This window comes from Equus przewalskii, chromosome 6 (genome assembly GCF_037783145.1).
Source record: "Equus przewalskii isolate Varuska chromosome 6, EquPr2, whole genome shotgun sequence".
NCBI lineage: Eukaryota > Metazoa > Chordata > Mammalia > Perissodactyla > Equidae > Equus > Equus przewalskii.
In genome coordinates this window covers 17,705,370-17,729,289 of record NC_091836.1, presented here as the reverse complement: position 1 = coordinate 17,729,289, position 23,920 = coordinate 17,705,370, and the positions used below count along the sequence as shown (strand labels likewise).

General features: G+C 39.8%; 1 protein-coding gene across 1 annotated transcript; it reads right to left on the bottom strand.

Moving 5' to 3' along the window:
- Positions 1 to 861: 861 nt before the first annotated feature.
- On the bottom strand, positions 862 to 23,384 carry ACAT1 (acetyl-CoA acetyltransferase 1). The gene is made up of 12 exons (XM_070624830.1): positions 22,991 to 23,384; positions 12,607 to 12,654; positions 11,987 to 12,104; positions 11,610 to 11,705; positions 11,275 to 11,375; positions 7,423 to 7,566; positions 6,834 to 6,984; positions 5,823 to 5,918; positions 4,349 to 4,462; positions 3,397 to 3,461; positions 1,618 to 1,775; positions 862 to 1,188 (listed from the first exon to the last, which is right to left on the bottom strand). Exons 1-12 carry the CDS (start codon positions 23,060 to 23,062, stop codon positions 1,068 to 1,070), a joined length of 1,284 nt encoding a protein of 427 aa, XP_070480931.1. The 5' UTR covers positions 23,063 to 23,384; the 3' UTR covers positions 862 to 1,067.
- Positions 23,385 to 23,920: the final 536 nt, after the last annotated feature.

The following is a 23,920-nucleotide window of genomic DNA, read 5'->3' as shown; positions in this document are numbered from 1 at the left end:
GTTAATATAAATAAAGCCTCTAGGACAGAAAGCACACAGTGAGCCACAAAAGTTAGCTGTGATTACCACACAGGTATTTCTGAAAGTATTCTTTTAAACAATATTTCTTTTTTGCCACAAACTGCCTTTTTGTTCCTTCAAAGATAAGGATTCACAATGAATTATTTGCCAAGAGGTCCGTGTATACAATGATCTTTTCTGCCCCCTCTCCCCCACTACTGTCAAGCTCAACTCGAGTAGCAGCTTTCCCTTCTCGGAGCTGCAGCTGAGGTTGGTGCGCATAAGTCCCCCTGCCTGCAGTGGTTTTTTCCCCCAGATGAAATGCAGTTCGAGGTACTTGTGCTGCATTTTATCCTGCTAAGAACAAGCATTGTGGCATATTGAAAGTGACCATCTCTTCCCTTTATAAATCCATTCAGTTGAGCAGTTTCCACCTTCTTTCTCACTCTATGCTGCTGTAGGAACCTAGAGCCTAAACACCAGGATTTTGTTTGACCTCACCCCAACCAAATCCTGAATGCTGAGGTTATGAGAAAGTGCACCCACTCTGGACCTGAGCACATGAGTTTCTCCTGTTTCTAGCAACACTTCACACATTGTGGCTACTTGACTAACGGTATGAGGCACTGCTAGTTTGCCCAAAATAGCTTGCTCTCGCTTTGAAGAGTCTACTAAATCTGAGTTAGCTATAGGTGACATTCACTTGATCTTTAACAAACAGTCCTCACAAATATAGATTATGATTTGTTCTCTAAAATGGAAACTTCTAGCTACTTATGTCACTAATATTGCACACTGGTATTTCAAATAGTATAGCTTTATAACATGAAAACGTGTTGAACTTCTAGAGATTATAAAAAATTTAAAGCAGAAGAAAAATTTACATTTAATTTCAAAAGGTGTTGGGATTTGATCTTTTTATCATATTAAAAAAAAGTTAAAATAGAAAATAATAAAATAAATGAAACAGATTTTGAGTCCAAGCTGAGCCAGGGTAGTCAGTCACACCCATTACAACGGGTCTTTCTGGCCACGTAGGGTTGTTGCCTTAAGACAACAGAGGTTGTCTACAGCTTCTGGATCAGGATGGCAGAAGCACCTCCTCCTCCATTGCAAATACTGGCAAGACCGTATTCTCCTTGCTTCAAGGCATGAGTCAGATGAACGACAAGCCTGGCTCCAGACATCCTAGGATTAAGAAAGCATTTTGGTTCTTTAATGAATTATAGAATTATGACTAACTAAAAATGTTTCTATTCCAAATTAACTTCTTGAAAAGCTTATTAGCAATTAGTTATAGCTGAATTTGACTACTTTTCTTTAACTTGGGAGACTTGTTTAAGAATGGTGACAGCTTTATAAAAAGCCCAAGCATAGATTTTAATCTTAATTTATCTTCTTCAACATAAAACTAGTTTTCAAGCAACAAATGTGACAGATCTTTGTATTCAGTGTTAGATTCTATCAGAAATGGGGTTTGCCTTACCAAGGACAGGTGGGAAGGAAAACGGTTAAACCAAGACTAATAGGAATTATCATGAAGCAGTTTAAGTTTAGACAGAAATACAAAGGCAGCCATTAACCTAGATAGATGTTTTTCTTTATGATTTTACCTACCCAATTGGATGTCCCAGAGAAACGGCTCCTCCATTAATATTCACTTTTTGGGGATCAAGCTCTAGCATTTTAATGTTTGCTAGTACGACCACACTAAAGGCTTCATTTACTTCCCACATTGTAATATCTTCTTTTTTCAATCCTGCATCTTTGAGAACCTAAAAAAATTTTAAATATAGGTTATGTTTAGATAATTAACACTCAAAACTTATTATCATTGTTTTATTGAAATTCTGCAATTTTGGTTTGTATTTGCCTCTGATGCAACAAATATTTTCATATGGAGTTTCTTAGCTTCCAGGAGGAAGGGCTCTTTTATTTTCTGCTTTTAATTTCTCATCTTATTGCACTATAATCAAAGAATCTTGTTTGCATTATTTTATTTCTATTTTGGAGAGAGAGAGAGAACTTGATTTTCTTGAACATTCCACAGATACCTGAAAAGAACATGTACTCTTGATTTGCAGGTACATAATTGATGTATATTCTAAAGATCTACTTTACAGATTCTATGATGCTTAGATTCTTGATCTGGCAAATGAAAGAGGAATATTACTACTGTTAGTATGTTTCTGTTTTTCATTGCATCCTCTATAGTTTCTGCTTTATGAAACTTGCTGTGGAGTTATTTCGGGCACAGATATTCAGAGCTTATTGTATCTTCATTGTAAATTATTTACTTGAAGTCTTTTATTGTATGATCTCTTGTTTTAGTAGTTCCTCAGCTATGCAGGAAGGTGTTAAGGGACTAGTTACCCTTTGCTATTATCTTTATACAATATTGCTAGTGCCCTTTTTCTTTAGAAATATTTTTGTCATGCGCAATGATAAAATTAACATGAAACTATTCCTCGCCTTCTCCAGCAGGCTCAGGTAGCTTTCTAAGCTGTACAGCTCACACAGCTTCCTCTGTTCCAACAGCACAAGACAAAACATGGTACCTGAGTGTAGCCACTTCTCTAACTCTCAGCTTCTAGCTGGGGTCAGGATCTAGCTTCTGGCTTCAGAATCCAGAACTGTTTGTCTCTCCTGCTTTCCAATGAGATGCATTCACTTTCAGAAGTTGTATAATTCTGTCGCTTGCTGAGATCTGCCACCTCTGGACAGATCCTCACTCCCCATTGTTTCTGATCCTTCTCTATCCTTATTCCCCACTGATTTCTACTCTTTTTTAACCTGGATGCTGCTCTCAGAAGTTCACTCTCAGGGTGAGGCCCTCTCCTGAAAAGGAACATTTGCTGGCGCCTTCTGAGATTCCTCAACCCCTACACCTCCTCACACTGTCTCTTTTCCTGTGACCCCTTAGCAACTTCCCACAGAGACTTAGACTGACAATTTGGAGTATGTAGGTTCTCTTTGTAGTTTTACTCTAAGACCTGCTCCTAGCAGTTCTCTTTCAGGATTGAAACCTCCCCTTCTAGTAGTGAATATTTGCTTTGAATTCTAGAACCAGGACCCTCAGCATTCCCTTTTTTTCTCTGCAGCACCAGCCTCCCACTTTGTGGTTACCATACTAGGCGTCTGAGTTTAGCATCATACTTGAAAGAAATTCAATTATGTAGTTTTTAATCTGTTCCATTGAAGATGTGGGTTTATCAGCTGCTCGTTTATTTTTTTGGTTTGTCAACCTTGTTGCTCTAATTGTTTTCAAAAGAAGTGAGAAGATTTGAAACCAAGCTATCTCTGTGCTTTATGAATAACATTTAACAACTAAACCTGCAACCTTGGTTTAAGCAAACCAGAAGTTGGCATAATGGCAAATCCTCACATTGTTCTCACCTTAGGTACAGCATATGCAGGTGCAATTGGAAAATCAATAGGTTCTACAGCAGCATCAGCAAATGCTTTATAAAAAATAATAATAAATAGGTTGTTAAAATTTTTACAAGCACCCAAAGCTATATCTAACAACTGTTATATATAACATCCAAAAATACAAGTTTCCTAACCCCTATATGTAATGGTATTTGTTTCTTTTTTAAGATTCTACATGTTACAAAATGATACCAATCATCGAATTGATTTTTCACATGTAGGAAGTTAGAGGGAATTTGCCTCCAGGGACATTAGCATTATCCAGTGATATTTTTGGTTGTCACAATAGGTAGAATGCAACTTATTGTGGTATCTAGTGGGTAGAGGCCAAGGATGCTGATAAACATCCTACAATGCACAGAACAGCCCCCACAACCAGATTATTTGTTGCAAAATATCAATAGTGCTAAGGTTAAACCATGATCTAAACTAAAAATGAAGTTACAAGATTTTTATAAAGTAACAATAATATCTGTTCAACTCCTTTTGAAGAAGGGAAGGCAGATTTTACAGCTAAAAATATAAATTTAAGGAGACTGAGGGTATGTCAAGGCCACATATTTAATAATAAATGCAAAAACATCTATATTTTACATTTCTAGACTCCTAATCCAATGTCCTTTTTATTCTACCTTCCCCACAGTGCCAGGGTTTTTAAAACACAGACCTTGAATTCTCCGCTGTGCCACCAGGCCGGCCCGAGGACAAGATTTTTAAAGCTTACTCTTACATACAATTATGACCAAAATATTAAAGGAGCTTCTATCTCAATTAAAACATGGAATAAATTCTGTCACAAAGTACAACCTATAGCTAGAAATAGCCAACTTCAATATTATGTATTACCAACAAGGAAACTTAATTTCAGGAAGAGCTGATTGGGGTTTAGGAATAAACAAGTTCAGAACATTGCCACCTGCTATTCTTGCCAGTGGTTTAACGTTGAGCCTCCTGGCCGCATCTGCGGTCATCAGAACCACAGCAGCCGCTCCGTCATTCAGTGTGCTGGCGTTGGCAGCTGTTACTGTGCCTAAAAGCATCAATGAGCATGAAGTCAAAACATTTTTTCACATTGAATTCACGTGGGTCAATTTGACAGATTCCTACAGAGTACTGCCTGGGTGGCTAGATGCATGAAAAATTACAAATATGGGTGGAGATAATTCCTACTCAGGAAACATACATAGCTAACTATAACAATTAATGTAAGAATGCCTTCTTGTGTTAGTTTTTGGTAACAGTTTATTCAAAGCTAGCTCAGAAACACCTGCATGATGGCACTGGGAAAATGCTGGTTTACAATTCTTCAAACATAAGGACCAATTCATTATTTTTCTCCCCAGAGTCTCTTTGCTTATCCACATTAGAGCAGACACTCATTATATATTTTTCAAATCAGTGTCAAAATCAGATACTTCTTCTCTACAATCACTTGAAGTTAAATGTCAATGAATACTAAAAATCACTGAACTGTACATTTTAAACAGGAGAATTTTATGGTATGTAAATTATATATCAAGCTGTGTTTTAAAAATATCAATGAAGACCCTATAATAGACTGCTGCTAAAATTATAAAGATATACTTTTGCAATATAAATTTTTATATGATGCTTTAAAAAAAAGAAAGACCCATTTCTGTAGTTGGTAGTGAGAAATTCAATCAGGGAAGGGGGAAGGCAAGAGCAGAAAAAGGGGTGATTAGGCACATGTGAGTGGTGATGGATTGTAATTAGTCTTTGTGTGGTGAACATGATGTAATCTACACAGGAATCAAAATATAATGATGTACACCTAAAATGTATATGTTATAAACCAATGTTACCGCAAAAATAAAAAATCAGGAACGGGGGAAAAAAATAGTTTCAGATTATCATCACAACTGAATACAGCTAATTTTAAAAGCAAAACTGAGCATTTCTCAAAGGATTTCAAAACCATTACTTTAGAACACTGGGATCCTGTTTATACTAACATTCAATGATTATTTATTAAGGACCTACCACATGCCAGGTACTAGATACAATAGTGAACAACACAGCTGTCATCTGAGTCCTCAAGAGGCTTACAGATATTTAACAGAATATGTAAACTTGGCTTTCACACCACAATAAACTTTCAAGATGAACTGCATATGAAAAACTGAATTCTGTAGTCATTCTACAATCTCTTCCCTAGGATTCATATATTGAAGGTATTAACTGTTAAGCAATTTTAAATATACTTTGGATAAATATCATTTGTTTTGTTAATTTCACTTGAGACTGATGTACTGAAAATGTCAAATAACATGTAGATGCTTTCTAGAATTACTTTTTAAAAATAGACAATTCCAAGACTAGATACATATTTTGACTGCGTTTTTTCTTATGCTTCATTTTTTAATACTAACCATTTTCTTTCTGGAATACTGCCTTCAACTTTGGAACTTTGCTAAAATCAACACGTTTATATTCTTCATCTTCTTTCACCACTACATCTGGTTTACCTAAAACAAAAAGCTTTTAAGTAATGTTACCAGTCAAGACAACAATTAGTCATTCAGTAATAAACTGTTGCACAAGGTGCCTGGTAGTCTGTGCCTCTCTTTATATGCCTGCATACCTTAAACCACCCTCAGTAAATTCTGCTCTAGAATCTACCATCTATAATCTCCTTTAGTGTCTTGAAGAGTTTAAGTAGCTTAACACAATTTAAATCTTCTATCCAGCCATATCCCATTCTCGTCTCTCTCTGCCGCCTATGATTACAGACTTCTTCTCACCCCAAGGGGAGATGTCTGACCTAGGCTGGATAAGCTCTAGTATTCCATCATTCTAAGCACAGTAATCTTTTCTATAACAGAAATATAACCTAAACCAAGTTAATGAGTCTTTCCTGTGCATTATTCTGCTGGAGTTGGTGAGAAGTCTCCTCTTTGAGAGCCCTGTAGATGTGACTCTAGAGATGGAGGCAGCAACTCAGGAACCTGAAAGAATACAGCACAGAAGCATGCAGCACAGAGAAGCCAAGAGAGCATGTCCTAACTGAACAGCCAGTTCCAATCCCGGAAGGTCCCAGAGCTGACTAGTTGCTGCCATACATCCTTCAGTTCTGGGAAGTACCCCCAGTAGTCTTCTGATAAATCCCCTTTTTCACTTAAGCTAATGTGACATCTGTCACTTACATTAGAGTTTTAATAAATACATTTCTCAAAAATAATATGCTTAGTGGAATTTGCAACTGAGTTGAAATCTGATATTAAATCGAATTGAATTATATTATCTCTCAACTGGCAAGATTTCCCTTCATCAACCGTAAGCGGAAGTGTCGGTGTCCTCAGTTGAAATGAACAAAGATAAACATGTACTAATTTAAAACTTAAAAAATTCGGCAACAGGTAAAGTCTACATTATCCCTCTACCTTTTACTGCAACTGTGACAGGAATAACTTCATTTGCAAATTTTCCGGCTTCCCACGCTGCTTTACTTCTGGTGTAGGAGTTAATAGCAAAAGTATCCTGTTCATCTCGTGCAATATTCAGTTTCTTGGCAGTATTCTCGGCACAGTTGCCCTGATAAAAGTTGGGATTTTTTAAAAACTAACTTTGTATAACTTATAAAATATCTATTAACTTTGCATAACATAAAATAGTAGTTAGCAGTTAAATTTAGTTTCTTAAAATACACTTCTTTCTGTACTAAGTAACTTTACACCCACGTCTCATCTTCAAATGCTTGAATTAGCACAGAAGTTGCTATTTCAAAGGCAAATATTTAAATGATTATGGAATCCAACATTAGAAGTTAGAAAATGCCCTATTCCAGTGTGGGGCAATTTATTCAAGAATTGAGCCAAGCTGATACAATGAACATAGAAAAAATATTTTCCTAAAATGAATGATTAAAATCAACATTTATAAAGCCCATCCTTCAGTTACTAAAATATATTTTAAAAAATCAAGCAATATTGTATAGTATACAGCATTTCTCCATTAAAAAGCAATAATTACCATGTGAATTTTATTGTAGACATCAGTTAGCCCATCTTTTACAATTAAATCTTCGAGCTTTACCCCACCATATGGTGTTGCTCCTCTGTTCATTATGTAGGGAACGTTGGACATGCTCTCCATTCCACCTGCCACCATTACATCCTGCTCAGCAACACAAAAAACCCAGTGTCAGTTCAAATAGTAGTTGCAAACCCATTATACCCTTTACGCAGCTACAACAAACAAGTATTCTACATGGACTTTACTGAACATTTATTACACAGTGAATATATATAAAGCAGTGTCTTGACGCTGGTGAGAGGAAATGGTTTAAAATCTATAATGATAATTAAGATTAGAATTGGACATTAATAAAAATGGTAGGAATCTTTCACGTAAGACCATCTTCTGAAATTTTTTTTTAACTTTTGCCACTTTTGTATTTTATTGTGGAACTGAGTTTTTTTTCTTTTACATCAAATATCCTCAGTGGAAGAGGGGATATTGCACACAAATATCATAAAAGCACTACATATTACTTTCACTGGAAACTAATTTTCTACATTAGATATGACTGGATAGGATAGAAGTAATGCAGGATCTAACCTTGCTTTTCACTCGCACTGCTAACAATGTCTTTTAAAAGATTAAAAGTAATCTCAGTTCACAGAAATAATCCTTCTGCTTCTTTGATTGAGATCCTCCTCATCAACTCTTCCCAGACAGCTGTAATGTTCTTCTACTTGATCATCTCACATGCAGCCTTTCTTCCACCCAGGCATCATCTACACTCACCTGAGTCATTTTGGCTAGAATATAAATCTGATCATTCCACTCCTTAAAGGACTGCTCAGCATAGTACATAAGGCCATTTACGATCTGCCTTCTCTACCTTTCTAGTCTCATGCCTGGACCTACACCTTAGCTCATACAGAACTGTTTAACGGTTTTCAAAAACACCATCTCATTCGTACCTCTGCACTTTTGACCCAGCCACCAACATGTAAAACGCCTCCATTTCCTTTCAAACTAATCAAGACTCAGCCAGTCCTTCCTGACCACCTAGTTCTATCCCTCCTTAGAACAATGTCTCTTCTGTGTTCCCCAATTACCGTGTAACGCTTTTATAGTACTATTATACTGTATTGTAGCTATATTTACATGTTGAATCTCCTCACTAAACTAAGCTCCTCTGAGGCCAGAAACCCTGTCCTATGTATTTTTATGTCAGTACCTGACATATTTAGAAGTTTAATAAATATTAATCAACTAACCTGTTATTATAAATCAACAAAAATTCATTTGCATTATAAGGCGTAATTTAAAACAAACGGTTTAATATAAAACATTAGTGTAAACAAAATTAAAGCCAACGTTATTTTCTCACACCCTTTAATCAGGAATAAAGACAAACACGTCCTACCCCAAAGAAACAAACATTTTACCCATTTTGTAATATGATTTTCAATTAGTTCTAATGTAAGTTTCTTTCAGTTATCCTGAAATACTGAATATTTTCTAGGGATGATGGCAATAAGTGACAGAAAATAACGTTCCAATCATCCTATTAATATAAAATTGACCCTTTTCCAAAATCATAATTAATCATTCAAAATAAGGCAATCTTAGTATTCCTGTAGGTCAAATAATTGTATACATGCACAAATGAATCAAATAATACCAACTGAAAGCATTTCACTGTAGTGCAAATAGCATTTGCTAGAGAACCACAAAAAATCAACTAAGACAAAACTTTCCTTGTCACTAAAACAGTTTTGAAACATCTAAACAATCTCATGACCATTTTTCACCCACTGGTTTGACAAGTGTTTGGTAACACCCAATGTTGGTGTTACCTTGTATGAAGGCAAACGAGCTCCTAAAACCTTTGGAAAGTATGTAACTGGTGCAACTTTTATGGAAAACATTTGAAAATATCAAAATTTTAAAATCTTCTGACTCACAAATTCTCCTCTTATGAATTTTTCCAGTAGACAGACTTACACATGATGAGATTTTTTAATGTTTTGTTCACCAATCTCCAGTAAATGTCACATAGTAGGCGCTCAGCTAATGAGGGGAAGAGCTGGGATTTGAAATTAGTCTCGCTCCAAACTTTGTGTTCATAACCACTACACTGTACTGCTTCAGTGCAGTAGATTCAACTTTTTTTTTTATTGCAGTAACACTGGTTTCTAGTATTATATAAATTTCAGGTGTCCATCATTATATCTCGATTCCTGTGTAGATTACATCATGTTCACCACCCAAAGACTAATTAAAATCCATCACCACACACATGTGCCTAATCACCCCTTTGCCCTCCTTCCTCCCCCTTCCCCTCTGGTAACCACCAATCCAACCTCTGTTAGATTCCACTGTTTATATAAGTACCCAAAGGTATATGTACAGGGGTACTCAGTGCAGCACTATTTAAAATAGTAAAGAACTCCACAGAGACAATCTATAAAAGTCCATTCAATGAGGACCATAAAATATATTATAGTTGTTCAGTTCAGTAAAATACTGTCTTATGTGCTGATATAGAAATATCTCAAGACATTGAGTGGGGCACAGAATTTAAGTAACTTTCCCAGAGTTTCTCTGCTCTTAAGTGGCAGAACACACAAGAAAGTGGTGAAAAAGTCAGAGACTCAGAGGGATGCAAGAAGACAGACTTATTTTTCATTTTATACTTTTCCATACCAGTTTTTAGCATGTATATATATAACTTTTATAATAAAGTGTCTGATATATTAGCTCAGATATCACTCTGTCCTTTTTTTCTCTTTGGCTTGCCTTATAATTGGAAACAGCAAGAGAGTAACAGCAAGGTACAAATAATTGTGGTTTTTGTATATGTAAGAAATAACTGGCGAGCTAGTCCTGATGGCTTAGTGGTTACGTTTGGCATGCTCCACTTTGGTGGGCTGGGTTTGGTTTCTGGGTGCAAACTACACCACTCATCTGTCAGTAGCCATGCTGTGGCAGCAGCTCACATAAAAGAACTAGAAGGCCTTACAACTACAAAATAGAACTATGTGCTGGGGCTTTGGGGAGGAAAAAAAAAGAGAGGAAGACTGGCAACAGATGTTAGCTCAGGGCGAATCTTTCCCAGCAAAAAAAGAAGAAATAAAACAATAAAATAAAAAGAAAGAAAAAAGAAATAATTTGCAAACACCTCACAACTGATTTTTACCCTGGTGTGTGATGCCCTTTTAGGCTGGAAAGCACAAGATAAGAATAAAGACCCTGTAACTTTGTGTTCGTGGTCATCTCAACCTCACTTTCCTCAACTGAAAAAAAGGGCTTGGCTCTAATAAACTCTTAAGTTCTATGAGTCTAGCCTAGGTCTAGTCTCCTAACACCACAGCACATATTTGCTGGGCAGCCTATCTCTTGCTTCATCTCAAGTAAAGACAAGATCTAAATCAGCAAGGCCAATGGAAAGCTGCACAACTTCCCAGCTGAACTGGAGCATGTAGGAACCACAAACTAGTCAATTCTAGGCTCAGGCAATGAGTTGATTCCCAGGGTCAGCACCTTATTCTTATTTATGATGAAAACCTTTCTTATTCAAGCAAATACAGAATTTCTGCTGTTTTATATCACCCAGAATCTCAGAGAAAGACGTAGAGGGTCATTGAAGACTAAAACATCTTGGCTGAAAACTACTTTGTAATACGACACTTGGCCTATCATCTTGACCTCTACTTCAAATGGAATTAGCAAATCCAGACCCTCCTGCGTGTCTGAAACAACACAGCACCCAGACTTGTAAGAGTCTCTCTTACAGCACGAATGTGCTCCAGTTTTTATTGTCACTGCATATTATTTTAGTCACAAAGTGGAAAAGGAGGTGCTTCTTACCTGATGTCCACACATAAGATTCTGAGAGGCCATCATGATGGCTTTCATTCCTGAGGCACAAACTTTGTTTATAGTGGTGCATGGAGTAGAAACAGGCAAGCCTAAAACCAATAATAAATAAGTCATACTTCTGAAAAACAAAGATGCTCTTCAAACACAACCATAGAATTAAAAGTAAAAGGGCATGCTGATCTGCCGTCTGTAACACTCCTGCCAGTCTAAGTCTATGAATGGTAAATTATGTTATGCGTTTAACATTTTATTTAAGCTGAAATGACCCCCATTTTGCCACGTCAAACATTTTAAGTATAAAAGCAAAAATGTGATCCTAGTACCTGCACCCAATACCGCTTGCTTTGTAGGGGCCTGTCCTTCGCCTCCTTGGAGAACGTTACCCATGTAGGCTTCTTTCACTTCTTCTTTTGGAATCCCTTTTTTAAAACATCAAAAATACGTTTCCATATTTTATTCCATTTAATAATTAGTGATTACCTAATAGGGTCCATGACTTTATACAGCAGGAATAGTTTCTTTTTCTTGTCAGTTTTGACTTTCATTCCTAACTCTATAGTACAAGGACTTCTTTCTGAGGGAACTCAGAAACGTAGGCATTAAGTCCTTTCTAGGTGTTATGTACACAGTAAGTGCAAAATAAATATTTGTTCCATTGAATGGCTGTTCCCTCTACACAGAAAGCAAAGCAACTACTGACCTGCCTTTTCGATGGCTCCCTGAATGGCAATGGAACCCAGTTTAGTAGCTGGCAGGGAGGAAAGGCTGCCTAGAAAGGATCCAATAGGTGTTCTTATAGCACCTACTATGACCACTTCCTGGCAGGACAGAAGATGGTAAAGATTATTATATTTAAATATTTTACCCAAATCATCTTTCATTAAATAAACATAATTCATAGATATCTAAGAAACACACATTTTTATGAATGATTACTCATCAAAGATTAAATTAATTTCAAGATTTGAACAGGAGTGAAACTAATCAGTTCAATGTTGGTGCTTTATGATTTAGGACCTAACAGAAAACCTAAGACAAACCAACTCTAAAACAGGCGTAGATCCTTCCCACTTTTACAGAGAAGGTGGTTTCACAGTAGACAATGGGGAAGAAGCAGAAATTACGCAGAGCACTAGATTAACATTTTTTATGGTAACTTGGGAGTTTAACTTAATATTTCAATAATTAGCTATTCCTAACTATTCCATCATCCCAAGTTGACCCTTACATATATGCAAATTATAAGAATATGCATTTTTTACTGACTACATTTCCTTTAAATTCTTGAAATTTCAAAGGATGATGTAAATTTATACTTACATTCAAAGTGGGTTTTGATACATAACCTCGCTCCACATATCTTATGTCCTGTAATATAAATATTTATGTTATGATGTAAAAAATATCAATCTACATCATCTTATACTTCTCAGTGATGGATTTATGGTGATTTCACTCTACTTCTTTATACTTTGATTTCCAAATTGTCCACAGTTAGCATATATCACTGTTATAATCAGAAAAAAATTACTACTTTCTAATATACTTTTCTGATTAACTGTTCATCGGAAATATATGTTTTAACTTCTGAGTTTATCATCTTAAAATTTCTAAGCCTTTTTAAAGTATAAGCTTTCTAAAGTGTAGTTTCAAGTTAAATCGAAGTTCTAAATTAAGTATTTTTAAGGTACCAGAAGAAAATATCCTCATTGCTTAAAAAAATTTAAGTAAAACTTGCTACTTCTCCACCCACTCACTTCTAACAAATGTTTCTGATGTGAGGCAAACACACCTCATACAAATATGGTCTACATTACCAGATAAATTCTTTTTTCTTTTTTTTTTTTTTATTAATGTTATGATAGATTACAACCTTGTGAGATTTCAGTTGTACATTTTTGTTAGTCATGTTGTGGGTACACCACTTCCCCCTTTGTGCCCTCTCCCCACCCCCCCTTTTCCCTGGTAACCACCGATCAGATCTCCTTGTCAATATACTAACTTCCACCTATGAGTGGAGTCATATAGAGTTCGTCTTTCTCTGACTGGCTTATTTCGCTTAACATAATACCCTCGAGGTCCATCCACGTTGCTGTGAATGGGCCAATTTTGTCTTTTTTTATGGCTGAGTAGTATTCCATTGTGTATATATACCATATCTTCTTCATCCAATCATCAGTTTCTGGGCATGTAGGTTGGTTCCACGTCTTGGCTATTGTAAATAATGCTGCGATGAACATAGGGGTGCAAGGGACTCTTGGGATTTCTGATTTCAGGTTCTTAGGATACATACCCAGTAATGGGATGGCTGAGTCATAAGGTATTTCTATTCTTAACTCTTTGAGAAATCTCCATACTGTTTTCCATAGTGGCTATACCAGTTTGCATTCCCACCAACAGTGTATGAGGGTTCCTTTTTCTCCACAACCTCTCCAACATTTGTCGCTCTTGGTTTTGGATGTTTTTGCCATTCTAACGGGTGTAAGGTGATATCTTAGTGTAGTTTTGATTTGCATTTCCCTGATGATTAGCGATGATGAACATCTTTTCATGTGTCTATTGGCCATATTCATATCTTCTTTTGAGAAATGTCTGTTCATGTCCTCTGCCCATTTTTTGATTGGGTTGTTTTTTTGTTGTTATGCTGTGTGAGTTCTTTGTATATTATGGAGATTAACCCTTTGTCGGATAAGTGGCTTGTAAATATTTTTTCCCAATTAGTGAGCTGTTTTTTTGTTTCAATCCTGTTTTCCCTTGCCTTGAAGAAGCTCTTTAGTCTGATGAAGTCCCATTTGTTTATTCTTTCTATTGTTTCCCTCAGCTGAGGAGTTATAGTGTCCGAAAAGATTCTTTTGAAACTGATGTCAAAGAGTGTACTGCCTATATTCTCTTCCAGAAGACTTATTGTTTCAGGCCTAATCTTTAGGTCTTTGATCCATTTTGAGTTTATTTTAGTGTGTGGTGAAAAAGAATGGTCAATTTTCAATCTTTTGCATGTGGCTGTCCAGTTTTACCAGATAAATTCTTTTAAAATAAAAAAAGAAAGAGTAAATATCATGCCCCTACATCTCAATTCTTTCCACACTGTTCTTAGGAACAAATGCCATTAAACAAGCTTTGTCCTGACTCCATGCAGATAACCAACTAAAGCTTTCTACTTACGATACAGCACAGACAACAAGAAATTTGACAAAGACTGGTTATGAGCAGAGATAACCACAATAACCACCAGATATGCCCCCTAAATTAATTTTTATAAAGTGTTTGGATGAGAATAGATACATGCCAATGGCAGCTTAAAGAGAGAATGTTTTCCTAGGCAGTGGAAGAACAGAATTTAACTCTAAGGTAATCTAATTTAGTCCTGATTTAACTCAAAAATGTCATCATGACAATATTCAATGCAGCCCCGATTCTGAGAAGAGATGCCTTTGTGGTCTTTGTGAGGGAGAGATGACTAATATACATAAGACTATTTGATCCTTCACTTGCTCAGTAAACAGGCTAAGATCACTTACATTATAGAAGGCAATATGGGGAATTTGAGATCTGTAAAATATCGTCCCTATACTCAAACAGCAATAATAATCTTAGAAGGGAGAGATGTTAAAATTACCTATACTGGTTCCTAAAACAGAATTTGGTAAGAACTACAAGAGAGGCGTAATAGGCAAGCCATCCCCAGGGTTCAGAGGAGAAAGACTACTTGGTGATGCACAATGGTCTTCAAATATCGGGTTCCACTGAGATGCTTCAAGCAAGAGCCCCACGAACTCTTTGAATTCATCTATCGAATATACCAACTGTAAACCCAACTGAGATCACCAACATGTTACCCGTTGCTATCACATTAGCCTGTTTGTGCAGACCTTGAAATGAAATCTATCTGCCATCTCTAGCTATACATGTACCTCTGAAAGCTGTGTCACTAAATCAGTAAGGTTTGTATTTTCACTCTCCTGAGCTTCACACATCCACTCAAGTGACAACATAAGCTCCTGGCCCAGGCCAGCACACGCGTCTATGCTCAGGAGGCAAGGTCCAAGTGCATCTGCTTAATGGATGTGCTCCTCAGTATCAGCTGTGCAAGAACAAGTGTACCCTTAACGCATCATATAATTTGGGCTGCTGCTTATTGTAACCTACTTATCATGAAGGATCCTAGCATATTACCTGTGATCCACCTTTGAATTAAAAGTTCCTACTTGTAGTAAACATGCTAGTCATTGCCTCTCCAACTACACTCCTTTCTCAAAAGGGTCTGGAATGGACAGCCCTAAGTACCGACACGGAGACTCCCATCCTCCTCCCACTGGCAGGGCTGATGGGACCAAGACTGGAATGGACCTGACCCAAGATGGCACCCTGGGAGACTGGGTCAACTGGATGATGATGGGCACTTGAACTGAAAGGTCACAAGGGGCTGGAGCTAGTGAGCACAATGGCCAGCCAATACCATGTAAAAACAGAGGTGACAGCAAAGAGAAAAGCCATGAGTAAGCAGAGAAGCAAAGGAACGGAACATATACACTCAGAGAAAGGAGGAAAAAGACCATGGCACACTGTAAGAGACAGTGATTCCTTGTGTAGTGTAAACCCTGACATGTTTTATTCTTTCTTTTTTGTAATGCAATCACCTGACTTAAGCTTTAATTGCTGAGGCATCCACTTCAAGAGGGCACCTCAAATAAACACTGCCAGCCACATGACTAGATAAAGAGCCAGGCCCCCTCCCTCCACGGAGGATCCTTTATTTTAGAGATCTTGGTTGATTTTGATAACTGACCCTTGGGGTCGCTTGTTTTTTTCCTCCTTTGCTTTAAATTCCCATTCTTATGTTTTAAAATCACAAAGAGTTAGTCCATAAAATCCTAGGCCCCCATCCTCGACCCCAATAAAAGCTGAACCCCAGGCCCATGTGTGCACTCTCTTTCTACCGGTGACCTTGCTGTGTGGCCCTAGGTGTGCTGGGTAATTTCCAGGTCCTGTAATAAACCTTTATTTTCTCAAAGTTTCCTGATGGTTACTGTTGAAGAGCATCTTGCAATCATAATAAGAACCACAAGGGCCAGTCTAACCACCACACTGGTTATTGAGAGACTGAGACTGGCACATACCACCTTGGTTAGTGATTTTCTAGTTAGGGTCCCCGCAAGGCCAGCTGTACTTTATTTCCTATCCTTGGATGTCCAAGAGCTCGTCTACTGTATATCTTCAAAAATGCCCCTCTCTACTTAGCTAGTTTGAAATGGGAATATTGTTCCTTGTAATCAAAGGGCCTCTGTTAAGCCACTTCTACTCTTCTTTAGAGTTTCTGGTTCTGTTTCATTGAAGGCCCCCTGGTCTCTCCACTTTGCCCTGGATCCCATCTTTAGTTGCCTGTTCAAAGATGCCACAACTTAGTTATCCCTTCCCTCTCCTGTACATCATTCATCCCCTTTACTCCTGGATCACTATGTAAGCATACAAACAGGTTCTGGTTCCTCCCACCTGAAAAACAGAAACAAATTTCCCTATAAACAAACTTACAGAGAGAACAACTTATTGGTTATTGGGGGGGAGGGCACAAGGGGCGCAGGGGCTCATTTATATGGTGTTTCACAAATATTAATGTACAAGTGAAATTTCACAATGTTATAAACTATTTAGACCACAATAAAAAAATTTTTAAAAAACAAATTTCGCAGGGCTGGCCCAGTGGCGTAGCAGTTAAGTGTGTGCACTCAGCTTTGGCGGCTGGGGGTTTGCCAGTTCGGATCCCGGGTGTGGACATACCACTTATGAAGCCATGCTGTGGCAGGCATCCCACATAAAAAATAGAGGAAGATGGGTACAGATGTTCGCCCAGGGCCAGCAAAAAAAAACAACAACAAATTTCTCTTAATCCACATTCCCACTGAGCTTTCACCTCATTTCTTAGCTCCCTTTTATAACAGAAATTCTCCAACAAGTTACCTACAATTTTTGTTTCTTTGTCCTCTCCTCCGGTTTACTGTTCAACTCCCTCCAATCTGGCTTTTATCTATACTGTTGCTGGCTCTGAGCAAGGTCAACAATGTTTGTGTAGCAAAACCCAATAAACACTTCACTATAATCATCTCAACCTCTCAACAACGTGGACTCACTTTTCTTCTGTGAGAAATAGGCATAGTGGGCTCACTAACTGAACATTTTTTTTTTTTGAGGTCACATTGGTTTATAACTATGTAAATTTCTGGTGTACATATTTCGACTTCTGTATAGACTGCATCGTGTTCACCACAAAAGTTTCATTTCCATCCGTCACTATATATATGCGCCCCTTTACCCATTTCACCCTCCCCCCTACCCCTTCCCCTCTGGTAACCACCAATCTGTTCTCCGCATCTACGTGTTTATCTTCCACATGTGAGTGAAGTCATATGATAACTGTCTTTCTCCATCTTATTTCACTTAACCAGCTGAATATTCTTGAACAAGCTATTTAGACTCTCTTTGCCTGTTTTTCTCAAATACCCTCCACAAGCTGTTGTAAGAATGAAAGGAGGTAGCACGTGTAAACCACAATGCAAACCCTCCCTTTTCTTGGCTCCCACTTTAACACAATCGTGCAGTTCCACTCCTGCCTTGCTGGTCACTTTTCTTGGTCACCGTTGCTGTCTCATCCTCCTCTTCCCAACCTCTAAGTGCGGGAATGTCCCAGGGCTTTATCCCAGGTCCCTTTTAATTCTCCAACTTCACTGTCTCCTTAATCCTATCTAGTCCCATGGCTTTCAGCAGCATTTATGTCTTGATGATTTCCAAATTTCTATCTCCTGCTTTGACCTCTCGATTGAGCTCCAGACTCATGTCCAAGTGCCAACTTCATAGCTTCAATTTAATGTCCAGATCATGGCTCTCAATTCCCAACCCTGGGAAACTACCTTCTTCCCAGTATTGCCCACCTCAGGACATCACATCGCAATGTACCTGGGTGCTCAGGCCAAAAGCTTAGGACTCACCCTTCACCCTTCCCCAAAACCCAGATACTCCTTCACAGATACTGTCAATATTGTGTGCAAAATGGACCTAAATTCTCCCACTTTGCTTCATCTCCACAGTCCACCTAGTCCTGGCCCCATCTCCTGCTACTCTAACAGCTTCTACCTCATTTCCTGCTTCCCGTGAATTCCCTTCTACAGTCTGCCCAGTTTTAGAAACATAAGTCAGGTCACGTCACTCCCCTGACTAAAATCCTCTGATGGCTTCCCGCTGCTCTTAGAATGATCTCCAAACTCCTCCCCTTACCCCACAAGGCCCTGCGTGGTCTGGCCCCCGATTTTCTTTCCAAACTCATGTCATGCTTGCTCTGTGCCATCCACACCAGCTTCCTCTTTGTTCCGAACCCGTTCCGGCCTCCAGATCTTTGCAGTGTGCCTCTGCAGTAACAGTCTTTCCCCAGCTCTCCACGGCTGGTTCATTTTTATTCTTCAGGTCTCAGCTCAAATGGCACATCCCCACAGTGGTTCTCCCTAACTACTCTATTTAAAGGTGGCCTCTCTTTTATTTCAACATGTTTATTTCCTTCAAAGCACCTCTCACACTGTGTAAATATGGGGTTCACACCTCTATTACCCCTCTCAACCTAATGCAAGCTGCTCCCTGAGAGCAGGACTGTCTCCCATTCACTGCCACAGCCCTGTCACGTGGCACAGCGCCTACGGCTCATAAATTATCTTGGGAAGAAAGGAGAAAATTAGAGTAGGGTCAGGATACTAAATAGAGTGTGTAGTAAATATGTGCTGAATGAACACAGCCCAGTTAAGTTTCATCTGCATAGCACAATCATCTTTCAGGGACAGCTCAGCTGCACTGCCACCTCTGGAAACTTCACCTGACCATGCCAGGCAGAGGGAGGCACTCCCATCTCAGCCGCCACGGCACCCTGTTCACACTCTAACTGTTCTCAGAATACATCATTTTGTAACCCTAACCCTCAGTGGCCTGATTGTCTTCCCACTAGACTGTGAATTCCAAGAAGAGAGTGATTTTATTTATTTTCTACCCCAGTGATGGCAGGAGATACTAAATAAATATTTGAACAAAGTCTGATGCTTACTAGCAATTCTGAAAAACATTTCAGGTGCAGTAAACTCATTATGAAGCCAGAAAAATGAGATAATGAGCTAAAGAGTGAAGCCCTATTTTACATGGAATGGTCAAAAAAAAAAAGGGCTCTCTGGAGATGTCAGTGGAGCTGAGAAATGAATATCAGAGTCAGCCTTGCGAAGACCTAGGGAAAGAGCACTGGAGGCACAGGGAGGAACCAGCACACGGGCCTTGAATGAGGAACAGACTCGGCACACGCTAAGTGGAGCAGCGTGACGGGAGCCACAACTCAGGAGACCACCATGTGAGTGGGGGCTAGAGACGCAGGGACCAAAGAGGCCATGAGAAGGAGTCTGGATTCTGGGCCGTGCAATGAGAAGCCACTGAAGACTTTTCCATTATAAAAAGACCACTCGCCACAGGGTAGAGAACTGACTGTAATAGGGCAAGGGAAGACAGGAAGGAGCCCAGGCAAGACTCATGTGGCTGGTGGCAGGTGGTGACAAGAAGCGTGGGTACAGATGGATCTGGAACATATGTTAGAGAGAGAACCAGTCAGTGCGGACTATTTTTCTTATTTTACAGGTAAGGAAACTAAAGCATAGGCACGTCAAGCAACCTGCCCAGAGTCACACAGCCAGTAAGGGACAAAGCTTGGATTTCAAATCCAAGCAGTCTGATTCTATCATACATACATATATTTTACATGTTATACATATATACATGTTACACATACTGTATCTTTTACATATTACATATTTTATTATACACATTATTTTATTAAAAATAGTAATAAAATTTAGGAAGCTGAGGTAACTGCTCTTTCCAAAGGACTGTATATTTTTCAGGAATTAATGATTTACTTATGAAATCCTTCACTGGTGAAACGTCTCAACAGCTTTTCAACTTTACATTACTGCATTGTAGATACAGGTGAAACCTTAGGAGACAAAAAAACACGTGGGAAACATCTATATGCCAAAATAACCGTAAAAATCAATCAGATGAATTAGAAATTGAGCCATTATTGAGGAAATTTTTTTTGGAAAATCGACTGAGTCATTTTTAAACTTTTCAACTTCTTAGTACAGAGAGGGCTTAGCAATTAGCACTCAAAATACCTTGTGTTTACGCATATTATTGTAAAAGGAAAGCCAAATTCCCTTATAGAAAACTGAGATATCCCAAATCCGTACTTCTTCAGGCCTTCAGAAAGCTCTCCAAGAATTAGTTGTGTTAATTTCAATCAACACTTTCATTTTTATGTATTTCATTTATATAATTCCTTTGTTAAAATCTTACATAACCACCTTGTTATATTAAATTTTTACATTGTTGAGCACTCCTTCTGTTATGGGTTGAATCATGTCACCCCAAAAAAGAAGTCCAAACCCCCAGTGCCTCAGAATGTAACTTTAGCTGTAAATGTGGTCTTTACAGACGTTATCAAGTTAAAATAAGGTCATTGGGGGACCCTGATCCCATATGACTGCTGTCCTTATAAAAAGGGAAAATTTGAACACAGACAAGACACGCACAGAGGAAGGATGAAGTGAAGACACAGGGAGACTGCCACGTGCGGATGGGGGACTGGAGTGACGTGTCACAAACCAAGGAACTCCAAAGACTGCCGGCAAAGGTCAAGGGTCAGCCTCACAGCAACACGGACAGAGCAGGGGAGAGGAGAGAAAGGAATCTGGGAGCAAAGAGTCTCAGGACTGGCACAACGCAGCAAATTTTTTTAAAGTTTCAGTATTACAAGAAACAATTTTGGTTCAAGACAGCAAAACAGGAGTTTCAAGGAAGGAATGGTCAGTAGTGTCAAACACAGTACAAAGGTCAAGAGGAAGAAAATAGAGAAAAAAATCACTAGGGCTGGCCCGGTGGCGCAGCAATTAAGTTCGCACGTTCCGCTTCTCGGCGGCCCGGGATTCACCGGTTCGGATCCCGGGTGCGGATGCGGCACCGCTTGGCAAAAGCCATGCTGTGGTAGGTGTCCCACGTGTAAAGTAGAGGAAGATGGGCATGGATGTTAGCTCAGGGCCAGTCTTCCTCAGCAAAAAGAGAATGATTGGCAGTAGTTAGCTCAGGGCTAATCTTCCTCAAAAAAAAAAAAAAGAAAGAAAGAAAAAGTGATTAGAGTTGCAAAGGCAACAAGTTCTGGTAAAGTCCGTAAAGGTTTGCCGACCATAAGGGTGACCTGTGTGTATCTGAAGGCAAAGAGGAAAGAGCCAGTGGAAAGGGTGAGAGGTCAAGTTCTACTCCACAAAATGGCACTGAATACTGAAAAGCCTGTTAAACAGATTTCCACAGTTCAGTAAATGACCACTTAATTCAAGTAACAACCAATACAACTGACTCCTAGAGTTCAATAAAATGACCACCACAAATCATGTGCTATATGACCCACAGCTTCATTTTTCTCAGCAGCAACACTGGTGTTTGATTAGAAGCTCTTAAACTATAAATTAAGAAGGTGGTGCATTTTTTTTAATTTACTAGAATACCTAGTTCACCTAATTCACCTAGTTAACGTTGGTTGAAACCCAGGTTAACTTAATTACATTTTTGTGATTTCCAAAGTCACTCCATGAAACTAACAAACATGCTGATTAAGAACTCAACTTTCCTGGAAACCTACTCCTCCTGACTTCCTATTATCTCAGTCACCCAGGATTTTAGACTCTTCTCCCTTGACTCCCCACTCCCACTCCAAATTTGTCAAATTCTACACTGATTCTTTCACAAGCTCCTGCGTAATGCTGCTCCCTGTCACGTGCCAGCACACCAGCTCAAATTACTGCACAACCAGACAGACAATAGTTTTCTCCCCACTTCAACCCTCCCTAACCTCTGATTATGACAACAAGAAAAATATCAACGGTCTCCACTGGCTTGAGTCAAATCCAAACTCTTAAAAATGACTGGATTTCAAAGTTTATGACCCCCACCAAACTGGGAAACTCACACTTCACTAACCAAGTTCCCTACCTACTCCCTAGGGTTTGCCAGACCCTAACCGTGCGGTGCAAGCTCCCTTCCTTCGATGGATGGAAAATAAATTCTTTCTTTCAAGGCTGTCGCTCCTGTGTTCCCTAAACACAACAGCCGGAGGAAAAACACGCCTCTGGATGCCTCAGTATGTAAATTTTCTCATCTATCAAGTATAATTTATTTCTTGTATTATGAGGAACCATTTACTTTCCCTGGTAAGTCTGAGGTTGCTCCGGAGAAGGAGCATCTTTTTATTATCACATAGCGTAAGCCCAGTGGTTACCCATCGCATGAAAACAAACCGTCATAGTGACACACACATAGCTCTAAAGGAAAGCTCAGAAGCAGTTTTATGGGCCTTCCACACCCGTCGGGGACGGCAAGGACCAATCCCGGGCCTTGCAGCCTGCCAGAAGCTGCGTCCCGTGTAACACACCAGTTAAGTCATCACTGCGATGACAGCAGAGCTCCCGGGGTCGGGCTGGTGCGGGGCAGCCGCGGGGGTCTGCGCGCCAGCTCCGCGCGCGTGGCCTTCCTGCGCCGGGAGCCGCGGGGGCTTCCCGAGGCCTCCGGCCACCGGGCCGGGGCGGGAAGCTCCGGGGGAGGAACGCGCCGCCGAGTCCCGGGTCCCAGCCCCTCTCACCTGAGCCAGCCTCCGAAGCAGGGGGCTGCGGCCGCGGGCGCCGCCGCGCAGAAGGGCCGCCAGCAGGGCCATGGTCGCCAGGCGCCGACCGGGGACTTCAAGGGCGGAGGCGGCCGGGGCGGGCGCGCGCAGCGAGTCCCGGCTCGGAGCGGCCAGCTAGCCCCGCGGCCTGGAGCGGCACCGCCCCGGCCCCGCCTCCGCCTCCTCCAATAGCCGCCACGGACGGCGACGGCCGCGCCTATTGGCCGCCAGCCCGGGGAGGGGCGGGGCCTGGCGCTGGAACCCGGGAGCCGCCGGCCCGGCGAATTTGTCAGAAGAGGCGCGGGGCCCGGGACGCTGGCGCTCGAGTCATCGAGCGCGTGATGCGCCGCTGGTTCCCGTTTCCGCCGCTTCTGAGCGCGGAGGCCAGTGGTGTCTGTGTAACCTGGGCCTGTTCGGTTCACTGAGCCTGCCTTTCTCACTGATACCGGCAAAGTACAAAGGAAATTCATGCAGATATTTTTAAGCAATTCGATTAGCTTTTAATTTATGATAATTGTGCAATCGTTTTTCAGTAGCAGGACGAGAAGAGGAAAAAAATACAGATTAAAGCAGACTTTAACTGAACAAAATGAGGATTATCTTAACCTTCACAAAGACTCCATGAATTAGGTGCTCTTGTTATCCACGCGTTAAGTAATGAGACAGCAAGGACAAAGTTAACTTTTTGTCTATGTTTGCACAGAAAGTGGGAGGGCTGGGGTCTGAACTTATATCGTGATAGTGCGTTGCTCTCCTGTACCTTTTCCCAGAGAACGATGTAAATGTTAGCTATGATTATTCTCACATTTGGGGAACCCATAACTTAACTTTGGGTCTTCAGCCGGAGACAGTAAATCTTTGTGACTTTGTAACACGATTTTCTTTTACATTGATTGTCATATAGAAGAT